Consider the following 19,725-nt stretch of genomic DNA (forward strand, 5'->3'; position numbering starts at 1 on the left):
GAAGAGACAGCATGAAAAAATCAGTAGGATGGCTGCAAAATGTCAAATGCCATAGCCTCTGCCACTGCCAGCCCTTCCTCTGCCTGTCCCTATGCACTCTCTGTCCAGGCACGGTCCCCAATGAGGCTTTACCCAGGTTCTGGCCTGCCTTTGCAGTGAGTGCTGCCTGCATGTTCTTGTCAGGGACAGCCAGGCAAGGGAGTGCTTGGAGTCTGAGAGATGCTTCCTGGTGGATTCTTCTCAGGAATCGGATAAAGGAGCTGCAGGAGCAGGTGCATAGACTCTGAAACATCCATGAACATGAGGCCTTCACCACTTAATGCACAAGACCTACAGCATCATGGAAAAAGGACAACAAGAAAAATCACTGGAAGACGTACCTTCTCTGGAAAGTGGAAGATGGAAGTTTGTCACTTCCGAGAACAAACAGCACTCTTCTGGATCTGCAGCTGTCCAGCTAAAGAACAGGTATAAAGCCCTTGCACTGGATACAAAGGGGCTTATCTCAGTAGTAGGGGAGACCAAGCCATGCACCCCTATAGAAGAGAGGACTGAGACCATCACTATCAAAAGGTGATAGATGTTGGTGGTGGTTGGCAACTCCCTCCAGGAGGACACAGATGCATCCATCTGCCAGTCTGTCTCATTGGCTCAGAAGTTCTGGTGCCTGCCAGGAGCCTGCATCTGAAATTTCACAGAAAGATTGCCCAGACTTATCTGGTTCTCCAACTACAATCCCATGCTGCTTATCCATTTAGGCACTGACGATAGTGCCAGGAATGACTCTGAGCAGATCAAAAGTGACTACATGGCTCTGGGTGCAATGGTAAACAGGACAGGGGCCCAGGTGGTGTTCCTGGTGATGCTTCCAAGTCAAGGTAAAAGCCTGCCAAGGAGGCAGACACATATTAAGAGCTCAGGACATGGCTGCACAGCTGGTATCATCAGTAGGGCTTGGGCTTCCTCAACCACAGGGTGGTGTTCCAAGAAGATGGACTGCTAGGAAGAGATGAAGCCCACCTGATGAAGAGAGGGAAGAGTGTCTTTGCATATAGGCTTGCTAATACAGCGAGGGTGGCTTTAAACTTGGTTCACCAGGGGATGCAGGCAAAAGCCCAGAGGTAAGTAAAGAATCTGGAGACCCAAGTAAAAACTTTGTAAGGTGAAGTAATAATAAAAATCTTGGCATTGTTCTCAGGGAGTAGATAGGACAGACAGAATTTAAAATGTTTATACACTAATGCGAGAAGTATGGGGAAAAGATGGAAAGCATTGGAGGTCCTAGTACAATTAAAGATTTATGACCTTATTTGGGATTACAGAGACATGATGGAATAGTTCACATAACTACAACATGGTCACCGATGGGTACAGCTTGGTCAGGAAACATAGGCAGGGGACAAAAAGAGGAGGTGGTGCCCTATACCTTGATTTTAGCAAGGCTTTTGATACAGTCTCCCACAGCATTGTCACAGACAAGATAAAGAAGTATGGGCTGGATGAAGGGACTGTAAAATGGATTAAAAAATGGCTGGAGCATTGGTCTCAGAGAGTAGTAATCAGTGGCTCTATGTTTAGTTGGCAGCTGGTCTCAAGTGGAGTGCGCCAAGGGTTGGTCCTGGGGCCAGTTTTGTTCAATGTCTTTCATTGATTTCATACATTTCATAGACATTAGGGCTGGAAGGGACCTCAGAAGATCAAGTCCAGCCCCCCACCCAAAGGGCAGGAAGTGAGCTGGGGTCATAGGATCCCAGCAACATAAGCATCCAATTTGCTCTTGAAGGTGTTCAATGTAGGTGCTTGAACCACCTCCGATGGCAGACTGTTCCAGACCTTGGGGGCTCACACAGTAAAGAAATTCTTCCTTATGTCCAGCCTGAAACGGTCTTGTAATAGTTTATGACTATTCGACCTCGTCATTCCTTGGGGCACCCTGGTGAACAAACATTCCCCCAGATACTGGTGGTCACCCCTAATAAACTTAGAAGTGGCCATCGGGTCACCCCTGAGCCTGCGCTTTTCCAAGCTAAACAGCCCCATGGCTCTCAGCTTGTCATCGTAAGGTCTGTTTTCCTGACCTCTGATCATGCACGTGGCTCTCCTTTGGACTCTCTCAAGCTTCTCCACATCCTTTTTGAATTGTGGAGCCCAAAACTGGACGCAGTACTCCAGCTGCAGCCTCACCAAGGCCAAGTACAAGGGGAGAATGACGTCTCGGGATTTGTTTGAGAAGCATCTATGGATGCAAGCCAGCATTTTGGTCGCTTTAGTAGCCGCAGCATCGCATTGAAGGCTCATGTTCATCTTGTGGCCAATGATGACCCCCAAGTCTCTTTCTTCCATAGTGCTAGCCAGCGTAGTACTGCCGAGCCTATAAGGATGCTGCAGGTTTTTCCTCCCAAGGTGGAGAACCTTGCATTTTTCAGTGTTAAACACCATCAGGTTCTCATCCACCCATTTGCTGAACCTGTCCAGGTCAGGCTGGATCACCCGCCTGTCTTCTGGTGTGTATGGTTTGCCCCAAAGTTTGGTGTCATCGGCGAACTTGGTCAGTCCGCTCCTGACTCCAATGTCCACATCATTAATGAAGATGTTAAACAATATGGGTCCAAGGACAGAGCCTTGGGGAACCCCACTGGTCACAGAACACCATGATGAGAGACTTCCATCAATTACTAACCTCTTGGTCTGACCACAGAGCCAATTTCCCAGCCAGCGGATCATGGTGGACCCATGGCCACAATAGGCCAGTTTCGCCAAGAGGTGATCATGGGATACCAGATCAAAAGCTTTTTTGAAGTCAAGATATATGACGTCAATCTATTCTCCCTTATCCAGGTGATAGGTCACCTGGTCGTAGAAGGAACTGAGATTCGTCAAGCAAGACCTACCCACAACAAACCCGTGCTGGCTATCCCTCAGGATGCTGGCACCAGGAGTTTTCAAAGATCCGTGCCAGAGGCTGGGCTATGATACTCGCCAGCTCCTTAAGTACCCTGGGGTGTAGATCGTCAGGGCCGGCTGACTTGAAGGTATCTCAAGATGTTCCTTCATGAGGTCAGCATTTATGGACAGCAGGGGACCTCCCTCACCCGGACCTCTCTGTCCCATAGCGGGCATGGGCGTCCCATGGGACTGATGAAAGACCAATGCAAAGTACCCATTTAATAGGTTGTTTTTTTTCTGGGCGTCAGTTGCCCGATCTGGTTCAGCAGGGGTCCAATGTTGCCCTTGCTTTTCCTCCGGCTCCCCACATATCTGAAAAAGGACTTTTTATTGTCCTTGATGCTCGAAGTTAGTTGGAGTTAAGTTGCAGCCTTGGCTTTCCTGGTTTGCTCTCTGCATCAACAATCTGGAAGATGGCATAGAGTGCACCCTCAGCAAGATGGCAGCTGATACCAAGCTGGGCAGAGGTGGGGGGGGGGGGAGTAGTAGATACTGCTGGTGGGTAGGGCTAGGATTCAGAGTAACTTAGACAAATTAAAGGATTGGGCCAAAAGAAATCTCATGAAGTTGAACAAGGACAAGTGCAAAGTCCTGCACTGAGGACAGAACAAGCCCATGCACTGGTACAGGCTGGGCGCAGACTGGCTGGGCAGCAGCTCTGCAGAAAAGGACCCAGGGGCTACAGTGGACAATAAGCTGAATATGAGCCAGCAGTATGCCCTTGCTGCCAAAAAGACTAATGGCATACTAGGCTGCATTGGTAGGTGTGCTGCCAGCAGGTCAAGGGAAGTGATTATTCCCCTCCATTCAGCATTACTGAACACAGTACTCCAGCTGTTACCCCAGTTTTAGGCCCCCTACTACAGAAACAATGCGGACAAATTGCAAAGAGTCCAGAGGAGGGCAACAGAAATGGTGAGAGGGTTGGGGGACATGACTTATGAGGAAAGACTGAGGGAATTGGGCTTATTTAGTCTAGAGAAGAAGAGCTTGAGGGCAGATTTAACGGCAGCCTTCAACTACCTGAAGGGACTTCAAGTGAAGATGGAGCTAGATTTTTCTCAGTGGTGACAGATGACAGAACAAGGAACAATGGTCTCAACTTGCAGCAAGTTTAGGTTAGGTTAAATATTAGGAAGAATTTTCTCACTATAAGGGTAGTAAAACACTGGAACAGGCTACCCAGAGAGGTGGTGCAGTCCCATCTGTCTCTGACAAAAAAAGAAGTGGGTGCCGATGACACAGAGCTAAAAGCTGAGACAAGTAGACAATAGGCGGAAAGTCCCAACCAGTAAATTGCGCATGCTCAGCCATGCACAGCGCACATGCCCAGTGCGTGATCACCTAGAATATTCCACACAATTCGCCTTGTAATTGGCTGACAAAAACATATTTAAGTCGGCACATTTCCGCCCAAAGCAGAGACCCGCCAAAACACGCCTTGACCTAGTTTACAAGCTGGCCACTTGTGAACGTCTCTCCGCCACTTATCTCCCAGCGTACCCTACCCTTGCATGCTCAAGTTCGACCCAACTAGCGATTCGCCCGCCTAAATAGCTATCGACTAGTTCTGCAGCTGTCGTTTGTAACCAAGCTCGACCTGCGCTACACAACTTTCTGGTAGCGTAAGTAAAAATTAAAAAAAATCGTTTCCACAACCATACGAGTATTAGCTGCCTGACTCTCCGCCGCTAGCCCCCACCTGCCCAATTGTGTCGGCCTAGACTGCGACCACCAAACCCGGTGGCGACACCATCCTTGGAGGTTTTCAAAACCTGGGTATACAAATCTTTGGTTGGGATGATCTGATTGAGGATGGTTTTGCTTTGACCAAGGGGTTGGACTAGATGACTACTTGAGGTCCCTTCCAACCCTAACTTTCTATGATTCTATAATATATAAAGGTGATGTACATGTGTTCAAAGTTGCAGTATAAAGTGGAAGGTAGACCCTTTAAAAGTCTCTGGGTAAAGATTAGAGGAGAGAGCAGTGGGGGGTGGGACGTCAGGGTAAGGGCCTGCTTCAAGCCTCCAAATCAAGAGAAGGAGGTGGACAAGGCCTTTTTTAAAACAACTGACTCAAGTTTCCAAATGGCAGGACTTAGTTCTCATAAGGAACGTTAATTATTGGAACGTGTGCTGGGAGGAAAACATAGCAGTGCACAGGCAGTCCAGCAAGTTCCTGGAGTGTTTTGGAGATAACTTTTTGACTCAGATGGAGAGGCCAGTAAGATGGGAAGTTCTTTCGACTTACTGCTCATGAACAGGAAGGAATTGGTGGACAATTTGAAGGTAAAAGGTAACTTGGGTGACAGTGGCCCTGAAATGACAAAGAGTTCAAGATCCTAAGGGGAAGAGGGAAGGAGAGCATCAGAATAAGGACACTGGACTTCAAAAAAGCAAACTTTAACAAAATGAGGGACCTGGTGGACAGGATGCCTCAGGAGGCAACTCTCAGGGGAAAAGGAGTTCAGAAGAGCTGACTGTACTTTAAGGAGGCTCTCTTAAGGGCAGAGGAACAAGTTATACCAATGAGATGAAAGAATGTGAAGTGCAACAGAAGACCAGCCTGAATAGATACTGATCTCTTAAATGAACTGAAACTCAAAAAAAAGAATACTATGAAAAGTGGAAACTGGAAATAGTACTAGGGAGGAATGTAAGAGTATCACATGGGCATGAAGAGAGAAAATTAGGAAAGCCAAAGCACAAGTTTGGATAGAGCTGGAAAGGGACATAAAAGGCAACAAAAAGGGATTCTATAAGTAGGTCAAAAGTAAGAAGAAAACCAGTGATTCCATAGATCCTTTATGGAATGCAGAAGACAATCTAGTCACAGATAATGCAGAGACAGCTGAATATTTAATGCCTTCTTTACTTAATTTTTCTCAAATAGGGACAGCCACCAAAACGTGGGTGCAGTAGGCAGCACAGACAAGCAACAGCCTAGAGTAATGACAGAAGACACTGGATTACTTAGAGAAGCTAGATATTTCAAGTCATCCGGATGAAGATACTTAAGAAATTGTATGAGGTAATTTCAGAGATAAAAGTGTCCTTTTTGAGAACTTAGAGGTTAGGTAAGGTACTGGATAACTGGAAAAAGACAACTATAATGCCCATCTTTAAGGTGGTGAAGAAAGAGAATCTGGGGAAATACAAACAAGTCAGCCTGACATCTATACACAGAAAAATCATAGAGCAGGTCCTCAAAAAATCGACTGTGAAGCACATAGAAAAGGACAAGATGATGAAGACCAACAGCATGAATTCACCATGAGCAAGTCATGCCTGGCCAATCTGACCTCCTTCTAAGATAACGTGAGAGGGTCTGTGGATGTGGGGAGAGCAGTGGACATGGTATACTTGAACTTTAACATGGTTTTTGACACCGTATCCCACAACATTCTCATTAACAAGCTAAGGAAATACAGACTAAATAAAAAATACTGTATAGTGGATACACAACTGGCTGGACCATTGTATTCAGTGAATAGGCCTCAATGACTCAATGTCTAGTTGGGAGGAGGTATCAGGTGGAGTTTCCCAGGGGTGTATCTTGGGTCTGGCATTGTTCAGCATCTTAATTGCTTTAGATGATGGGATTGAGCACATACTTAGCAATTTGGGTGGAATTGGAGACACTCTGTAAGGCAGGGCTAGGATCCAGAATGACCTGGGTAGGCTGGAAAAATGGTCCTCAAATTAACTAAATGAGATTCAACAAGGACAAGTGTAAAGTCCTATACTTGGGACAGAATAACTGCATACAAAAGTACAGATTGGGGAAATGACGACTGGCTAGACTCCAGTAGTGCAGAGAAGAACCTGGGGGTTACAGTGGACCATAAGCTGAATATGAGCTGAGTACACTCTTGTTGCAAAAGAGCCAACAGCATCCTGGATTGTATTAACAGGTGTGTCATTTCCAAATCAAGGGAAGTGACTGGAATTTTCAAGTAACTGGAAGTGACTTTCACTCTATTTAGCACTGATGCCTCACCTGGAATACCGTGAAGTAGTAATTAGGAGACATATTTTAAAGCAGTTGGGAAGAAATGTTAAAACTTGCATCCTCAATAGATTACAAACAGAATTCTAGTTTCAATAAATGTAATTCAATTTTTATGTACTCTACTGGAATATATTAAATATGAACTTCAAGGATTTTTCTGTTCATTTGAAATCCTAGTTCTGTAGAAGACTGCTCACCTTCAACATCTGAACCCAACAGTCTAATTTTGATTGACATGCTGGAAGTCTTGCAGCACATACTGCCCACCTACACTGATTCCATGAATACCAACACCCCTGAACTCCCAAATATCTGTAAGAGGCAATGTTTGAAAATTATATTTTGAAAAGTATCACTGGAAAAACATCTCAAAAAACCTGTTCAAATATCCACATTTAATATTACACGTTTTTTGTTTAGATTCACAATTTCCTTGAACTATCCCTCACTGCATTTGAATTAAATTAAGACTGAACTTCCCAGGGCAGAGACCTGTTGTTTCAGCTGGTCTGAAAAGCACCACGATTATCCTTTCCCTGCTGCTGTGGAAAGTAAGTTATAGCAGACATTCTAATATAAAACATACCCAAAAACGTCATATACATCTGGATTAGAAAGCCATAGCCAGCTGTTGAGGAAAGCAGGTTTGAAATATTCTCACACATACATGCAAAAACAAAAACAGTACTTATTCAAATAACTAGTAAGTTACATAGATCACCTTTACCGAGAAAACCAGATTTATGGATGTTCCCAAAATGGAAATCTAGGATTTGTTTTAGGAGAGACGTAAATCACAGTTTTTAATCCTGGGTGCCTGAACACATCTTTTATGTACCTGGGCTTAGACGTTAAGGTTCCTAGAATCTATATTCATTTACCTAAATAAATATCCTTTTTTTTCCCAAGACTGTGGAATACTCAGTGGTTCTTTCTGACGTGAATACAGACAGAAGTGTGTTCAGTACTCTTAGAAGTCATTCAAGGTCTATACTATTTTGGTTTCAAATAGGGAGAGGGGAATTGGGAGAGAGAAATTATGCTATAAGCCAACACAGATATTCTGGTAAAATCCTGTGTGTACAGTATTAACTGCAATATTCACTGTCAAGTTAAAAAGAAATGTCTGTCATTCAGGGAAAGTGATTTAACTATGCTGGGAAAAGAGCCTCTCCACTACCATATCAGCAACTTTCTAGTCTAGATTACATCTCATTTAACTTCTTTGACATGGACTTAGATCCTAACTTAAGGCACTCCATTTTGAAAATGTTGCCCTCACTGTAAATAGAAGAATCCTGACTTTCAAAAATTCTGAAGCACTTGTATTTTCTATTGATTCCAATAATATTTGTAAAGCGTTTCCCACCTGTGCAGGGAAAGGGAGTGAAACACTATGATGGATGTGATGTACATGTGCAAGGTGGGAAGAAGGGGAAAGAGACTTCAGACTATTGTCTTTCAGACTATTTTGTTTCTTTCAAAATATTAACTTCAGAGCCTAATTTAAGCAACCTAAATTTGAAAATCCTGGTCAGTCTGTCAACAGCAGCATTACTAGTCATATATTTCTAAGTTTCTGGCTACCAAGAAAATTGGTAGCCAGTCATGAAGTGACTTGTACAAGATCAACTAGCAGACCAGAATAAAATTCAGGTCTCTGGAGTTTCAGTTCAGTGTCCTAGCCTCTAAGTAACATAGACTCAGAAACCAGACAAGGTCAACAGTTAAGATATGTCACCTTGAATTAACATGTTTTTTCTTCTACAACACCATATTAAACCAATAAATTTAAAAAGAAAACAACTTGTGCTTGGCACACCTAGAATGGAAAATCTATCCATTACAGGCATTTTGTGATGTGGATAATGATTTCATGTGATTAATGATGTTCCTTTAGTACTATAGTGAAAAGATTCTTTTCCATGTCACATTACATTTGTTTAGCTTAAAATGTTACTTTTAAAAGCAAATAATCATCAGTCAGTTAGGTTTTACCTTACCTCATACTGGCTTCCAAAATAATATAATTCCCTACATTTTAATTCTGTAAATGCAAAACTGAATCCCAACTTTTTACTACTACCATTTTGATAAAATTTAAAATGAAAAAAAACCTATAATTTTATTGAATGTTTGACTGAGTATCCTTAATCTCAGAAAAGTAGTTCAGCTTTCAAATATCATTGACTTACACTCAATAATGAAAGAAAAGTTATCTCATCACTGAAGAAACCATACAATCAGTACCACTTTGTTATGGGCTCAAAAGCATAGTATTAAAAATATGCAAAAATGAATGTGACAGATTTTGTTAGTGGCATACTAAAAATGAATTCACATTAAATGAAATATCTCTGAATGAGAAGAAATGTTACTTTATACAACTAAAATCTAACACGTACCGTAAAGGTAGAAGAAATAAGTGAACACTAAACAAAAACAAAAGCATGAAAGCTAAAATCATTGAGTTTTTCTCCTCTTTTTGAGAAGCAATGCAGTCTAAGATAGACTCCCTTATCTGGGCTGCAGCAAGGGGCAAGACATCCTGTTGTGAAATCACAAGTACTTAAAAGGAAGACTTGCACTGATGAAAAGTTCAGACCAGAGTGCTGACACTGACTTCCAAAAAGATGAATTCCCCAAACAGCAGTATAATCAATTTTTATTTAGACATGATATTATACAGTTAGGGACAGAAGTTACATATACACCAATTTAAGTGATCAGAAACGGGTTTAAACCTGTAATGGAACATAAGTTCAGTGCACATAAACCAGTTTCAAAATGGTTGAAACTGCTTTAAGATAAGCCTGGCTGAACGTATCATCAGACTTAACTGATTTGAGTTAAATCAGTTTATGGAATGTCTGACCCAGACCCCTTCCTGATTTAAGTTAAACCAGAGTCCCCCAGTATCCCAGCATGCCCTGCAGCCCTGGGCTGGAATATCTGCTCCAGAAAGCAAGGCTGGCCCCATCCCTCTGCTCTCTAGCTGGGGGTGGGGGCATGGCTAGATGCCAGCTGGCATGCCCCCCCGCCTCGCCCCTCTGAGGTAAAGGGAGCAGGAAAAGGGTTCCCCCCCCACTGGGGGACCACAGCTGAGGTCTGCCTGACCAGGGTATAGCAGCCCATCAGGTATTCACCCCCCCCCGGCACTCCAGCGACAGGAGCGGAGGCATAACCAGAGCTGGCCATCATGGCACCACCGTCTGCCTGCCTTGCCTGCAACTACGGGGCTGGGGCTGCAGTGCTGAGCCGGGCTAGCTCACAGGTACTGCTGAGGGTGAATGCACAGTGGTCGGCCCAGGCTAGGCCGTGGTGGCCGGGCCCTTGGCTTGGGTTGGGGGACACAAGCAGCGGCTGGCCGAGTAGGGGGCTGCCCGGGCTGGCTCAGAGGCGCTGGCAGGCCTGGAGCCCAGCAGCCACCCACCATGGGGGCTTGCATCCCAACACACACCTGTCCTGTGCAACACCCACCAGCTGTAGCTGCACCACAGCTAGGCTCAGCAGAGTTCTTCTGCCTTCCTTGCCTCCAGCTGCTGCTGCTGCCACCATGCAGCTCTGGGTGGAGACTTTAGCCTAGTAGCTTCTGCCCAGCACACAGAGCTCTGGCTCCAGCTGCTTCCCACCTGACTCTTTCCTACAGGAGGTGCTCATCACACTGAATGGGCAGAAGGAAGCCAGAGCTCCAGGCACTAGGAAGAAGCTGCTGAGCTAAAGCTTCCACCCACATGGAGTGGCACTGGGAACAGAACAGAACAGAAGCTGCAGCTGAAGGTGAGGGGAACAGAACACCCCTTCCAAGCACAGCAATCACGCAGCTTTCCCTCGCCTCCAGCAGCTACTCCCCCACTTATGCTCCTGCCCCTGCTGTGTTGCTCCAGGCAGTGGGGAGGGGCTAGATTTAGCTTGGCACCTTCTGCTTAGAGCAGAGCTAAAGCTCAGAGCAGCACAGCAGGGCCAGGAGTGGGAAGGGGAGCAACCACTGAAGGCAAAAGGAAGCTGTGTGCTGGCTGAGCTTGGCAGGACTGTCCTGCTCCACTCACCTCCAGTTGTGGCTTCTGCCCTGCCACACAGCGCCACTTCATATGGATGGAAGCTTTAGCCCAGTGGCTTCTGCCCAGTGCCAAGAGCTCTGGCTCCAGCTCTAGCTGCCTTCCACCCACCCAGCATTATGCACAGCTCTGCAAGGGGGTGGGGAGCAGGTGGAAAATAGCTGAAGCTGGAGCAGGAGCCAGAGCTCCATTCACTGGGCAGAAACTGCCAGGTGAAAGCTTCTACCTGCCCACCCAGAGCCACATGGCAGCAGCAGCAGCTGGAGGCAAGGGAGGCAGAAAAGCCCCACCAGCTCTGGTCAGCTCACAGCTTGTTGTACGGCTGCAGCCAGCAGGTACTGCACAGCACAGGGGCGTGGCGGAGATTACGAGCTCCCGCAGTGAGTGGTTGCTAGGCTCTGGGCCTGCTGGTGCCTCTGAGTCAGCCATTGCAGCCTGCTACTTTGCCAACCACTGCCCGTGTCCCCCAGCCCAAGCCAAGGCCCGGCCCCTACAATCCCAGTCCCAGGCCTGGGCAGGTAACAGGGCCAGGCCAGCCAGCTCTGACCAGGTCCCCCCACACACACACACCATGTGAGCAGTGGGGAAAGCCAGACAGACACTGGCTGGGGTCCCCATGCCTAAGAGGTGAGACTGAGGAGTTTAATCCTCCTCCACACACTTTCAGCTGAGGCACTGCCTGGCTGGTGCCTTGCAGCTGCTGAGGAAGGGAAGGGAAGGGAGGGCTGCTCTAGTGCCCCCCTCACTTCTAGCTGGAGCCACTGTAGGCATGTGTTTACATTTCCAGAATTAAAAGTGAATGTTTGTTTACTTGCAAATCTGTTCAATTGTAGTATGAATTTTTGCATATTAGTTATTAGACTTAAATGATAATACTTTTATGAACAACTAAAACTCCATTTTGTGCTTGCTTCCTGCTTTACATAAGTAAATTAATTTTATACGCCCTGTGTACCTGAGCATCTCTGCGAGAGGGTGAATGCTGAAAGAATGGTAACTATTTGCATGAAAACAGAAGAAGGTTAACTGATTGTGTAAGCAACAAAATGCCAGTGTATAAGTTACGAGACAGTAAACTATTTAAGCTAATTAATGGATGGCTGAAGAACTTGTCTGTGATCAAGTGCAAAGAAGATAGTGAATAGGAGGAATTTTGTATATCCTGCCATTTGAACTACACAATGCTTCAAGGACACAATGCCTGAAGGCAGAGATACCAATGGAGATACCAACTTTACTGGAATGACCTCAAGTTGAGATAACCAGAAGAAAAAACTTCTAATTAAAAACTGAGCATGGAAAAACCCCAATGCTGAACAAAGACTTCAAATCCCTATGCAGACAAGCCAAGGTGGGGAATCCACTCTCTGCAACCTCCTGGAGCAGAGGTGCATCTGTTTACTCTGGCTCATCACCCTTAATGAGCCTGGACTGGCCATCCAGTGTTAACACTAAGTAACTTCTGCTGGTAACTATAACATCTTACTGGAGTGGTTTTGTCTGTATGTCTGTTTGTATGACTGGTGTGTCCAAGCTTATATATCTACTTCAAGTAATCAATAAACACTGCATTTTGCCTTATCCCCATTTTTAAGGTCTTTCTCTTGATTTGAGCAACTGACAACTTAAAGTAGCACAATCTACACAGCTCAGACTAAACTGCAAAGATTGAATCAGTTCAGGCTTAGGCTTTTTGAATGTCTGTCCATAGCCGGGGACCGGAGATGGAGTATGTAAGCTTTGTAATAATGATTAGAAACATCTTCACTGCTTAAGCAGATAAAAATGGCTACACAATCTTAGAAAAAGCCTTGTTTTCAAGGGTCAGACCTGGCTGCTAGCACCCAGTCATAGAGCCATGAAGGCTCCCCACAGGTATGTGGGGAATCCCATGGCCTTGTATGCTAGAACAGGAATACAGAGCAGCACAGGGCCAAATCCCAGTAGTGTGGGGCCCAGCAGCAGTAGCACAGGTCCTGAAGGTCCCCACCCCAGTGTGCAGGCTTGGGTGGAGGGCCCTGGAGCCTGATTCTGGCACTCAGGGGAAGCACAGGGCCTGAACCTGGCATGCAGGGTCTGATATGGCCCATGGACCAGCTCTGTCCCATTCATCTGGTCTGCGGGGCCAAAAGACTGAGCACCACTTTTATCCTGCTGTGACACTTGGAGGCTAAAAGTAGGGGCCTACCTAAATTGCAGCAAGATAAAGGGATTTTCATGGGCTGCTTGCAGAGCCAAATTTCACAATCTTTCCCTTGGTGAGCTATATAGATAGATATATATCTATATCGAGAGAGAGAGAGCGCGCACGCGCGCTTAAAAATCTTTTTAAAAAAAAAAGCAAAAAAACCTCAACTCCCCCTGCCCCAAAAAGAAAACCCAACAAGTCAAATAAAGAATCTCGAGTTCTTGAGATCTCTAGATCTCTAGATAGAAAGATATATCCTTTATTTGACTTGTTGGGTTATCTTTTTGGGGAGGGGGTAGTTGGGTTTTTTTTGTTTGTTTTTGTTTTTTTAAGATTCAGACTTGGCAGCATGCTTTTTTTCTGCACATACAGGTGAGGGCAGGGGCAGGAGAACATGCTTATAATGAAAACTTTTTCATGGAATAAATACATTTTCTTTGGAAAAAAAGCTTGATCAGGCATCTGGTTCAACACCTTATACTCTCACCAGATTACAGGAGCGGGGGAAGGAAAATAAATAGTTTCTTACCTTGTAGAGTCTGTAACTTGTAATCATTTGGACAGGACAAAGATCTTTCCACAATCATTGACCTGTTCTGTAAAAGCTTCTCTATGAGTTCAAAACCCTCAGGGCCCAGCAGTTCAAATAACTAGAGGAAAAAAGGAAAAAAAAAATAAAGAAAAGAAAAAAAGAGAATCATTACCATACAGCATTCTCTTGCAAAATTAGCACAAAACTAAGAACAACTACAATAAATTTTGTTTTTGGTAGTATCGTATTTGCAGTAGAGTTAGATGAATGTGCTCATTCAGTTCCAGGTAATTTGGTCCAAAATGTACCACATCTACTATTTGCAGAGTGTCTGTATAAAACTGTTTTCATTTGACAATGTTAAAAACAAGGCAGAAATAGAATTATTATACCTATTAGGCCTCTTCCATTGGGAACTACTAAGTCATAAGGTAATAGTTTTACTTGCATGGATCTGCAAGGGTGGAGGGCTTTTTTTCCTTTTATTTTTTTAGAGCAGCTGGAGTACAAAATAACAAATCCTCTCTCTTAGGTTATCAGACAAAGTGTTCATTCATTTCAAGATAGTGCAAAAGCAAGATGATTCTAATCACAATCAGGGGGCTCATCTTTTTTATATGGAGCATGTAGTCAATTTCCTAAGAAGAAAACGCCAAGTCCTTGATAAGCCTACTTGGCACAAACACTGATATGTCGTATGAACACTCTATTTTGATATCTGTCAATTTAATCTTTTTTAATTGCTTGACCAAATGTATGGTCTTTTAGCCTCCTCTCTATCCAGAAGTACAGTTTCATCCTCAATGTTGAAGGAAATATTTTTCATGTAAGCCAATTTGTGTTTATTTAAATTGTTTGCCCAATTCTTCAAAATGTTAAATCACCTTATTTTTTTATGGCAGAACAACAGTCACTAAAATTCCCTCATCTTTCGGTATGACTGAGTCCGGTAGTTCCCTCCCTCATTCAAACTGAGACTCAAGATATCAATTAAGAATAAAGATTTATAATATTATAAATTATGATCTAGTTAATATGAACAATTGTTATCTATCTACAAATGGTTATAGGAACAAGGAGATACATTTTGAAATCACTTATTTCTAGGATATTTCACTCCTACTTCGCTCTTCCTAGATTAACCATTCAAGTTCTTTGATGGATATTTTTTGCTTAAGCCTATAACTATCTATTGTCTTCTGGGAAATACTGAGAATAGCTTTATGCTTCACCTTCATGTACTTGCAAACAAGGTTTGAACCATGCCAAGTTATGCTAGGGAGTATTTTTTAAGTGCTAACCATACGTCATAATTTAGGATGTCATTTTAAAAAAGAAAGAAGAAAAAAAAATAATAACTCCAAGGAAAACAGTGAAAATATCAAATTAACACAATAACGTCTGTACGTCTGCAGACAGCCTGGAGGTAATAGCTCTCAGAAGTGCGAACTTTTCCATTCACCTCAAATTAACTGAAATACCCAATAATAATCATATAAATGTCAATTTTTATCTCTTTTATTGTTGATCCAAGCACTATGAAAAGAGAGGAAAAAACACATTAACAGTATAGTCTACTTCAATGAAATTTCACTTTGGTGTCAACGTAGATATTACTTGGGAGAATCAGTTAAATTCACCTCCCCAGCCCCCCAGTCTGAGCTAAGAACTCAAAACTCCAGAAGGTCGCTCACCAAAGAAGCACAAGGCCACTAGGCATCCAAGCTCTAGGAGCCCAACAAAACCCATAAGGAGGGTTTAAACCCTCCTGAGGGCATGCCAAGCAGCAGACACAAATCATTAGGGGTGTACAAAATAGTCCGTATTTGATCTGGATTCGGCCTGAATCAGGAACAGTGATTCAATTCATTGATTTGAATCACTGTCCCCAGTTCAATTCAGCTGAATCTGAATCTGAAGAGTTGATGCTGATTCAGAGAATCAGCCATTCGGCCACAGCTTTAACTGTTTTTTCTACATACCTCAAGGTACCAGGTGCAGCTCATGAATGTCTGTCACCGAGCACACGTCGGGCCCCCCCCCGTGTCCCCGTCCCCACAGCTCAGCAATTGGCCATGGGGGGACCCCGGGTGCCCCCCCAGACCCAGGAGGCACTAGCTGGCAAGCCACGGGGTAGAGGGACAGCCCTCTCCCTGGCAGACCCGGAAGTGCTTCTGGTCCACTTCCAGGTCTGTCACCGAAAACACATCGGGGCTCCCCGCATCCTCCCCCCTGGCTCAGCAATCGGCCATGGGGGGGACCCTGAGTGCCCCCCCAGACCCAGGAGGCACTAGTTGCCAAGCCGGAGGGGGGGGAGGGGGCAGCACACTCCCTGGTGGACCCAGAAGTGCTTCTGGTCCACTTCTGGGTCTGCTGCCTAGTGCGCTGGGGAGCCCCTTATGCTCCTGTGGGACGCTCCATCTGCCCCACCATCAAAGTATTCATGAGCTGCCTGGTACCTTGAGGCATGTAGAAAAAACATGTAAAGCTGTGTCTATGTCTGAATCACCGAATAGATCTAGAGGGTTCCAATTTGATTTGGAGAGATTAAAGGGTCTCCTGATTCAATGTGGATTTGGCCACCAAATCAGGCTAAATCTCCACCAAATCAAATCAGGGACCAAAGCTTCATATGGCCCTACGAATCACACTTTGGACATCTACTGTAAATGACATCCTATTTTGAAATCGCAAATAGGTTGAGCACGGCTTGCTTCTTTCCATTTATGACATGCTTGCTTCCTGTTAAACTCCCTAGTAACTGTGGAGGACAAAAGGACCGCATGGAACCTTCCAAGACTAAAAAGGCTGGAGTCCAAGGAATTAAAAAACAGAAAAAGAGAAAAATAGAACAACAGGCTGGTCAAAAATTTGCACAATCAACTGTCCAAATACCTACTAAATACTTGGAGGAAGGAATACAGTCCCAATTCAATGTTATGCAAAGACCTAGAGTTCTGTTTGACTCCTCATTAAGCCTGAAAATCTGGCCACTCTGATACCTACATTAGGGCCTTGTTATACAGGACAGGACAACATATCATATGTAGATCATAGTAAGTGTTAATGTGGAAAAGTTTCCTGAACAGTTGTATATTAATGCTTCTACAATCTAAATACACACTGTAGTACTGCACCAGAGTCTTAAAGCAGGTCCAGTGTGATTTCAGGACTGAAACCAAAAGAAGCACCCGAGTTACTGTCTTAGCCCAGGGACCCACCAGAGCTGGTGGGAGACTTCCATGTGGTCCGGGGCCAGAATCCCCAATCAGTGTATTGTGTGTCCTGGCCCTGGGACTACAATTGATTATATCATCTCCATGGAACACTCCCACATTAACGCAACACACATTACCCAATATGATTGGGAGACACTCCTCACTCAAAAAGACATAAAACAAAAAGAACACTTAGCACGTGCTTGAATGCTATCATCTCAAATGCAGTTAACATGTGCTAAGTGTAACATGTAACAACCCCCTTAGTCCTGCTCAGGCTGGTTTGTACTACTATAATTTAGTGGTTTTGAAGTTTAATTGTGAACACTATGCTCAGGCTATAACTAACTCAAACTGACTCCCTAACTTTCTTACAGTTTATGTGCTATGAGCATTTCAAGATCTTTGCTTAAATTCCTCCCCTGGTTCCCAGTCTGCTTCTAATGCTAGTTGAGACTTTAATCCTAATTTCAAAGTAATTAAACATCAACTACAATAAAGATCTCATTTCAATCCATGGACCACAACAGCTGTTGCATTCCTCTGGGACAACATAGAGCACACTGCCTCTGAAGGAGTTTGGAGAGGTGTGAACAAAAATGTTATCAGTTGAGTGTTTTCACCTATACAACAAACTTCAGGAGGAAAACAATCCTTTCAAAAGACCATGAAAGCTAAAGAAAAGTTTAAAATATAATTAGTTATTTATGGAGAAATCTGTCAACCTCAGACAGGGTAAAGTCTTGTCATCTTTGGTTCTGCAGAAGTGGGAAGGGGGGAGTGGAGGGACACGGGAAAATAAGACTTCAGCCACCACCTTTGCTACGTTATTTCTCTAGGCTACAAGGCTAAGTTTATGACCAGTATCTTTAGTTCTGTTGCCAGAGGCAAAGAAAATTCCTGTCATAGGTGAAGCTCTGAACACTTTTTTAGAACCACTAAATTATTCTCCAAAACACATTTCTCAATGCTTAAAGATGATATTAAAGAATAAAAGCATTAATTTAGCTGCACGTATCTAACTTCAACACACCTACTCCTAGTATTCTTTTGAAATAAGTGTTAATATTTCATTCACTACAGAATATACTTTTACAGCATTACTATGCAAGTAACAGAACAAATATTTTCCAAAGACAGTAAATAAACACAGAATCATAGAGAAAGCAGGATGGAAGGGACCTCCAGAAGTCATCTAGTCCAATCCCCTGCTTAAGGCAGGATCATCCCTGGCATCCTATACAAATTCATAATCTAACCTTCATAAAATTAGCATCAAAACCTGACACAAGATATAACACCCTAACTTACCACGGGTAAAGCATGGGGACTACTACAGCTAGTGTCCTGCTTAAGGTTGTTAGTATATGCTCAGGAGATGCCAGGCAGAGGGCCATGCCCCATTACAGAGAAAGGCAACCAGCCCCACCCAGTCCTTACCCATCTAACCATAGGGTGAAATTCCCTCCTGACCCCAAATATGGCAAATCAGTCTGAACCTCAGCAGAGGGGCCAAGAACCCTCTTGCCAAAAACATGCAGCTTCATATTGCAGCAGGAGAATTGGCAAAACCTGGTTAAAATACCCAGCCTTGACTGCAGCCAACATCTAAATCCTCTGAGGAAGGCTTAAAACAAAAAAGAGAAACTAATCTCTGAAACATGACAGAAAGTGGGGAGGGAGGCGGAATTCCAGCTCAGCCCATGTGTCAACCAGCAAAGACAAAAAATGGGAAATACCCATACTAGAACATAGGCATAACTACTACTAGATCAGTGGTCTCCAACCTTTGGCATTTAAAATCAACACAAGATCTACCATACACTGCTGCCACCGCCCCTCCCCCCACCCCCACCAAGCAGGTGAGTCTGTGGGGAGGGAAGCAGAGGGCAGATCGAGGGAGAGGGGAAAAAATTATTTGGGGACACACCTCCCCAGCAGGTAAGTACCATCCAGCCAGAGCCCCACCCAACTTACCCATGCTCTTGCCTCTGCGGCACTGTCCCTCACTGTGGGGGCCTTGATCTAGCCCCTGCCCCTTCCCTCCACCAAGGACTGACCTCCTGGGCTGGGGCACACACATGCATGCACACAGGCACTCAGCTCCCCACCCCAGCCTCAGATCGACTCCAAGAGACTCTGAGATCTACCACAAGAGGCTCCGAGATCTACTGGTGGATCAAGATCCACTGCTTGGTGACCCCTGGACTAGATCATCTCTGACCAGTGGCTGTCCAGCTTCTTCTTGAACACTCCTAGTGATAGAGTCTACAATTTCCCTAGCAGCCTATTTCACTGCCTGAAGAATTTTTTCCTGCTATCCAATCTAAACCTACTGTTCTGCAACTTCAAGGCATTGGTCTGTGTCCTGCTCTCTGCAGCAAAAGAGAAAAGGTGTTCTCTTTCTTCTTTATGGCATCCGTCCACGTATCTGAAGACTGTTTTCATGCCCTCTCATAAGCACCTTTTCCTTAAACTTAACACGCCTAGCTCCTTCAGCCTCTCCATATTAACTCAATTCTAAGACATATTACCATATTAACTCAATTCTAAGACCAGGTATGTCCCCCCATTTAACCTGAGGGAAAAGCCCCCTAATCTTAGAACTGAGTATGGGGGCAGTGGAGGGACAGGCAACAGCTGTGGTTCAAGCTCCAGCCTCTACCCAGGGTCAGGGCTGCAGAGGCAGCTGCTGCCTGCTCACTCCCCCACCACCTCTGTACCCCACCATCTTCCCTCTGCAGCCTCTTCCCCCAGCTTCCTCCACCC

The 19,725-nt window shown here is 44.5% G+C and overlaps 1 protein-coding gene across 3 annotated transcripts in view; it reads right to left on the bottom strand.

Moving 5' to 3' along the window:
* The window catches only part of ASCC3 (activating signal cointegrator 1 complex subunit 3), a 560,200-nt gene that overhangs the window by 451,388 nt on the left and 89,087 nt on the right, over positions 1 to 19,725 (bottom strand). For all 3 annotated transcript variants that reach the window (XM_090037230.1, XM_090037224.1, XM_090037218.1), the window contains one exon: positions 13,736 to 13,856. In XM_090037230.1, the coding sequence (XP_089893356.1) occupies positions 13,736 to 13,856 (121 nt within the window). The remainder of the gene's footprint in view (positions 1 to 13,735; positions 13,857 to 19,725) is intronic.

The sequence above is a fragment of the Crocodylus siamensis genome, chromosome 1 (assembly GCF_052110815.1).
Source record: "Crocodylus siamensis isolate JL-2025a chromosome 1, ASM5211081v1, whole genome shotgun sequence".
NCBI lineage: Eukaryota > Metazoa > Chordata > Crocodylia > Crocodylidae > Crocodylus > Crocodylus siamensis.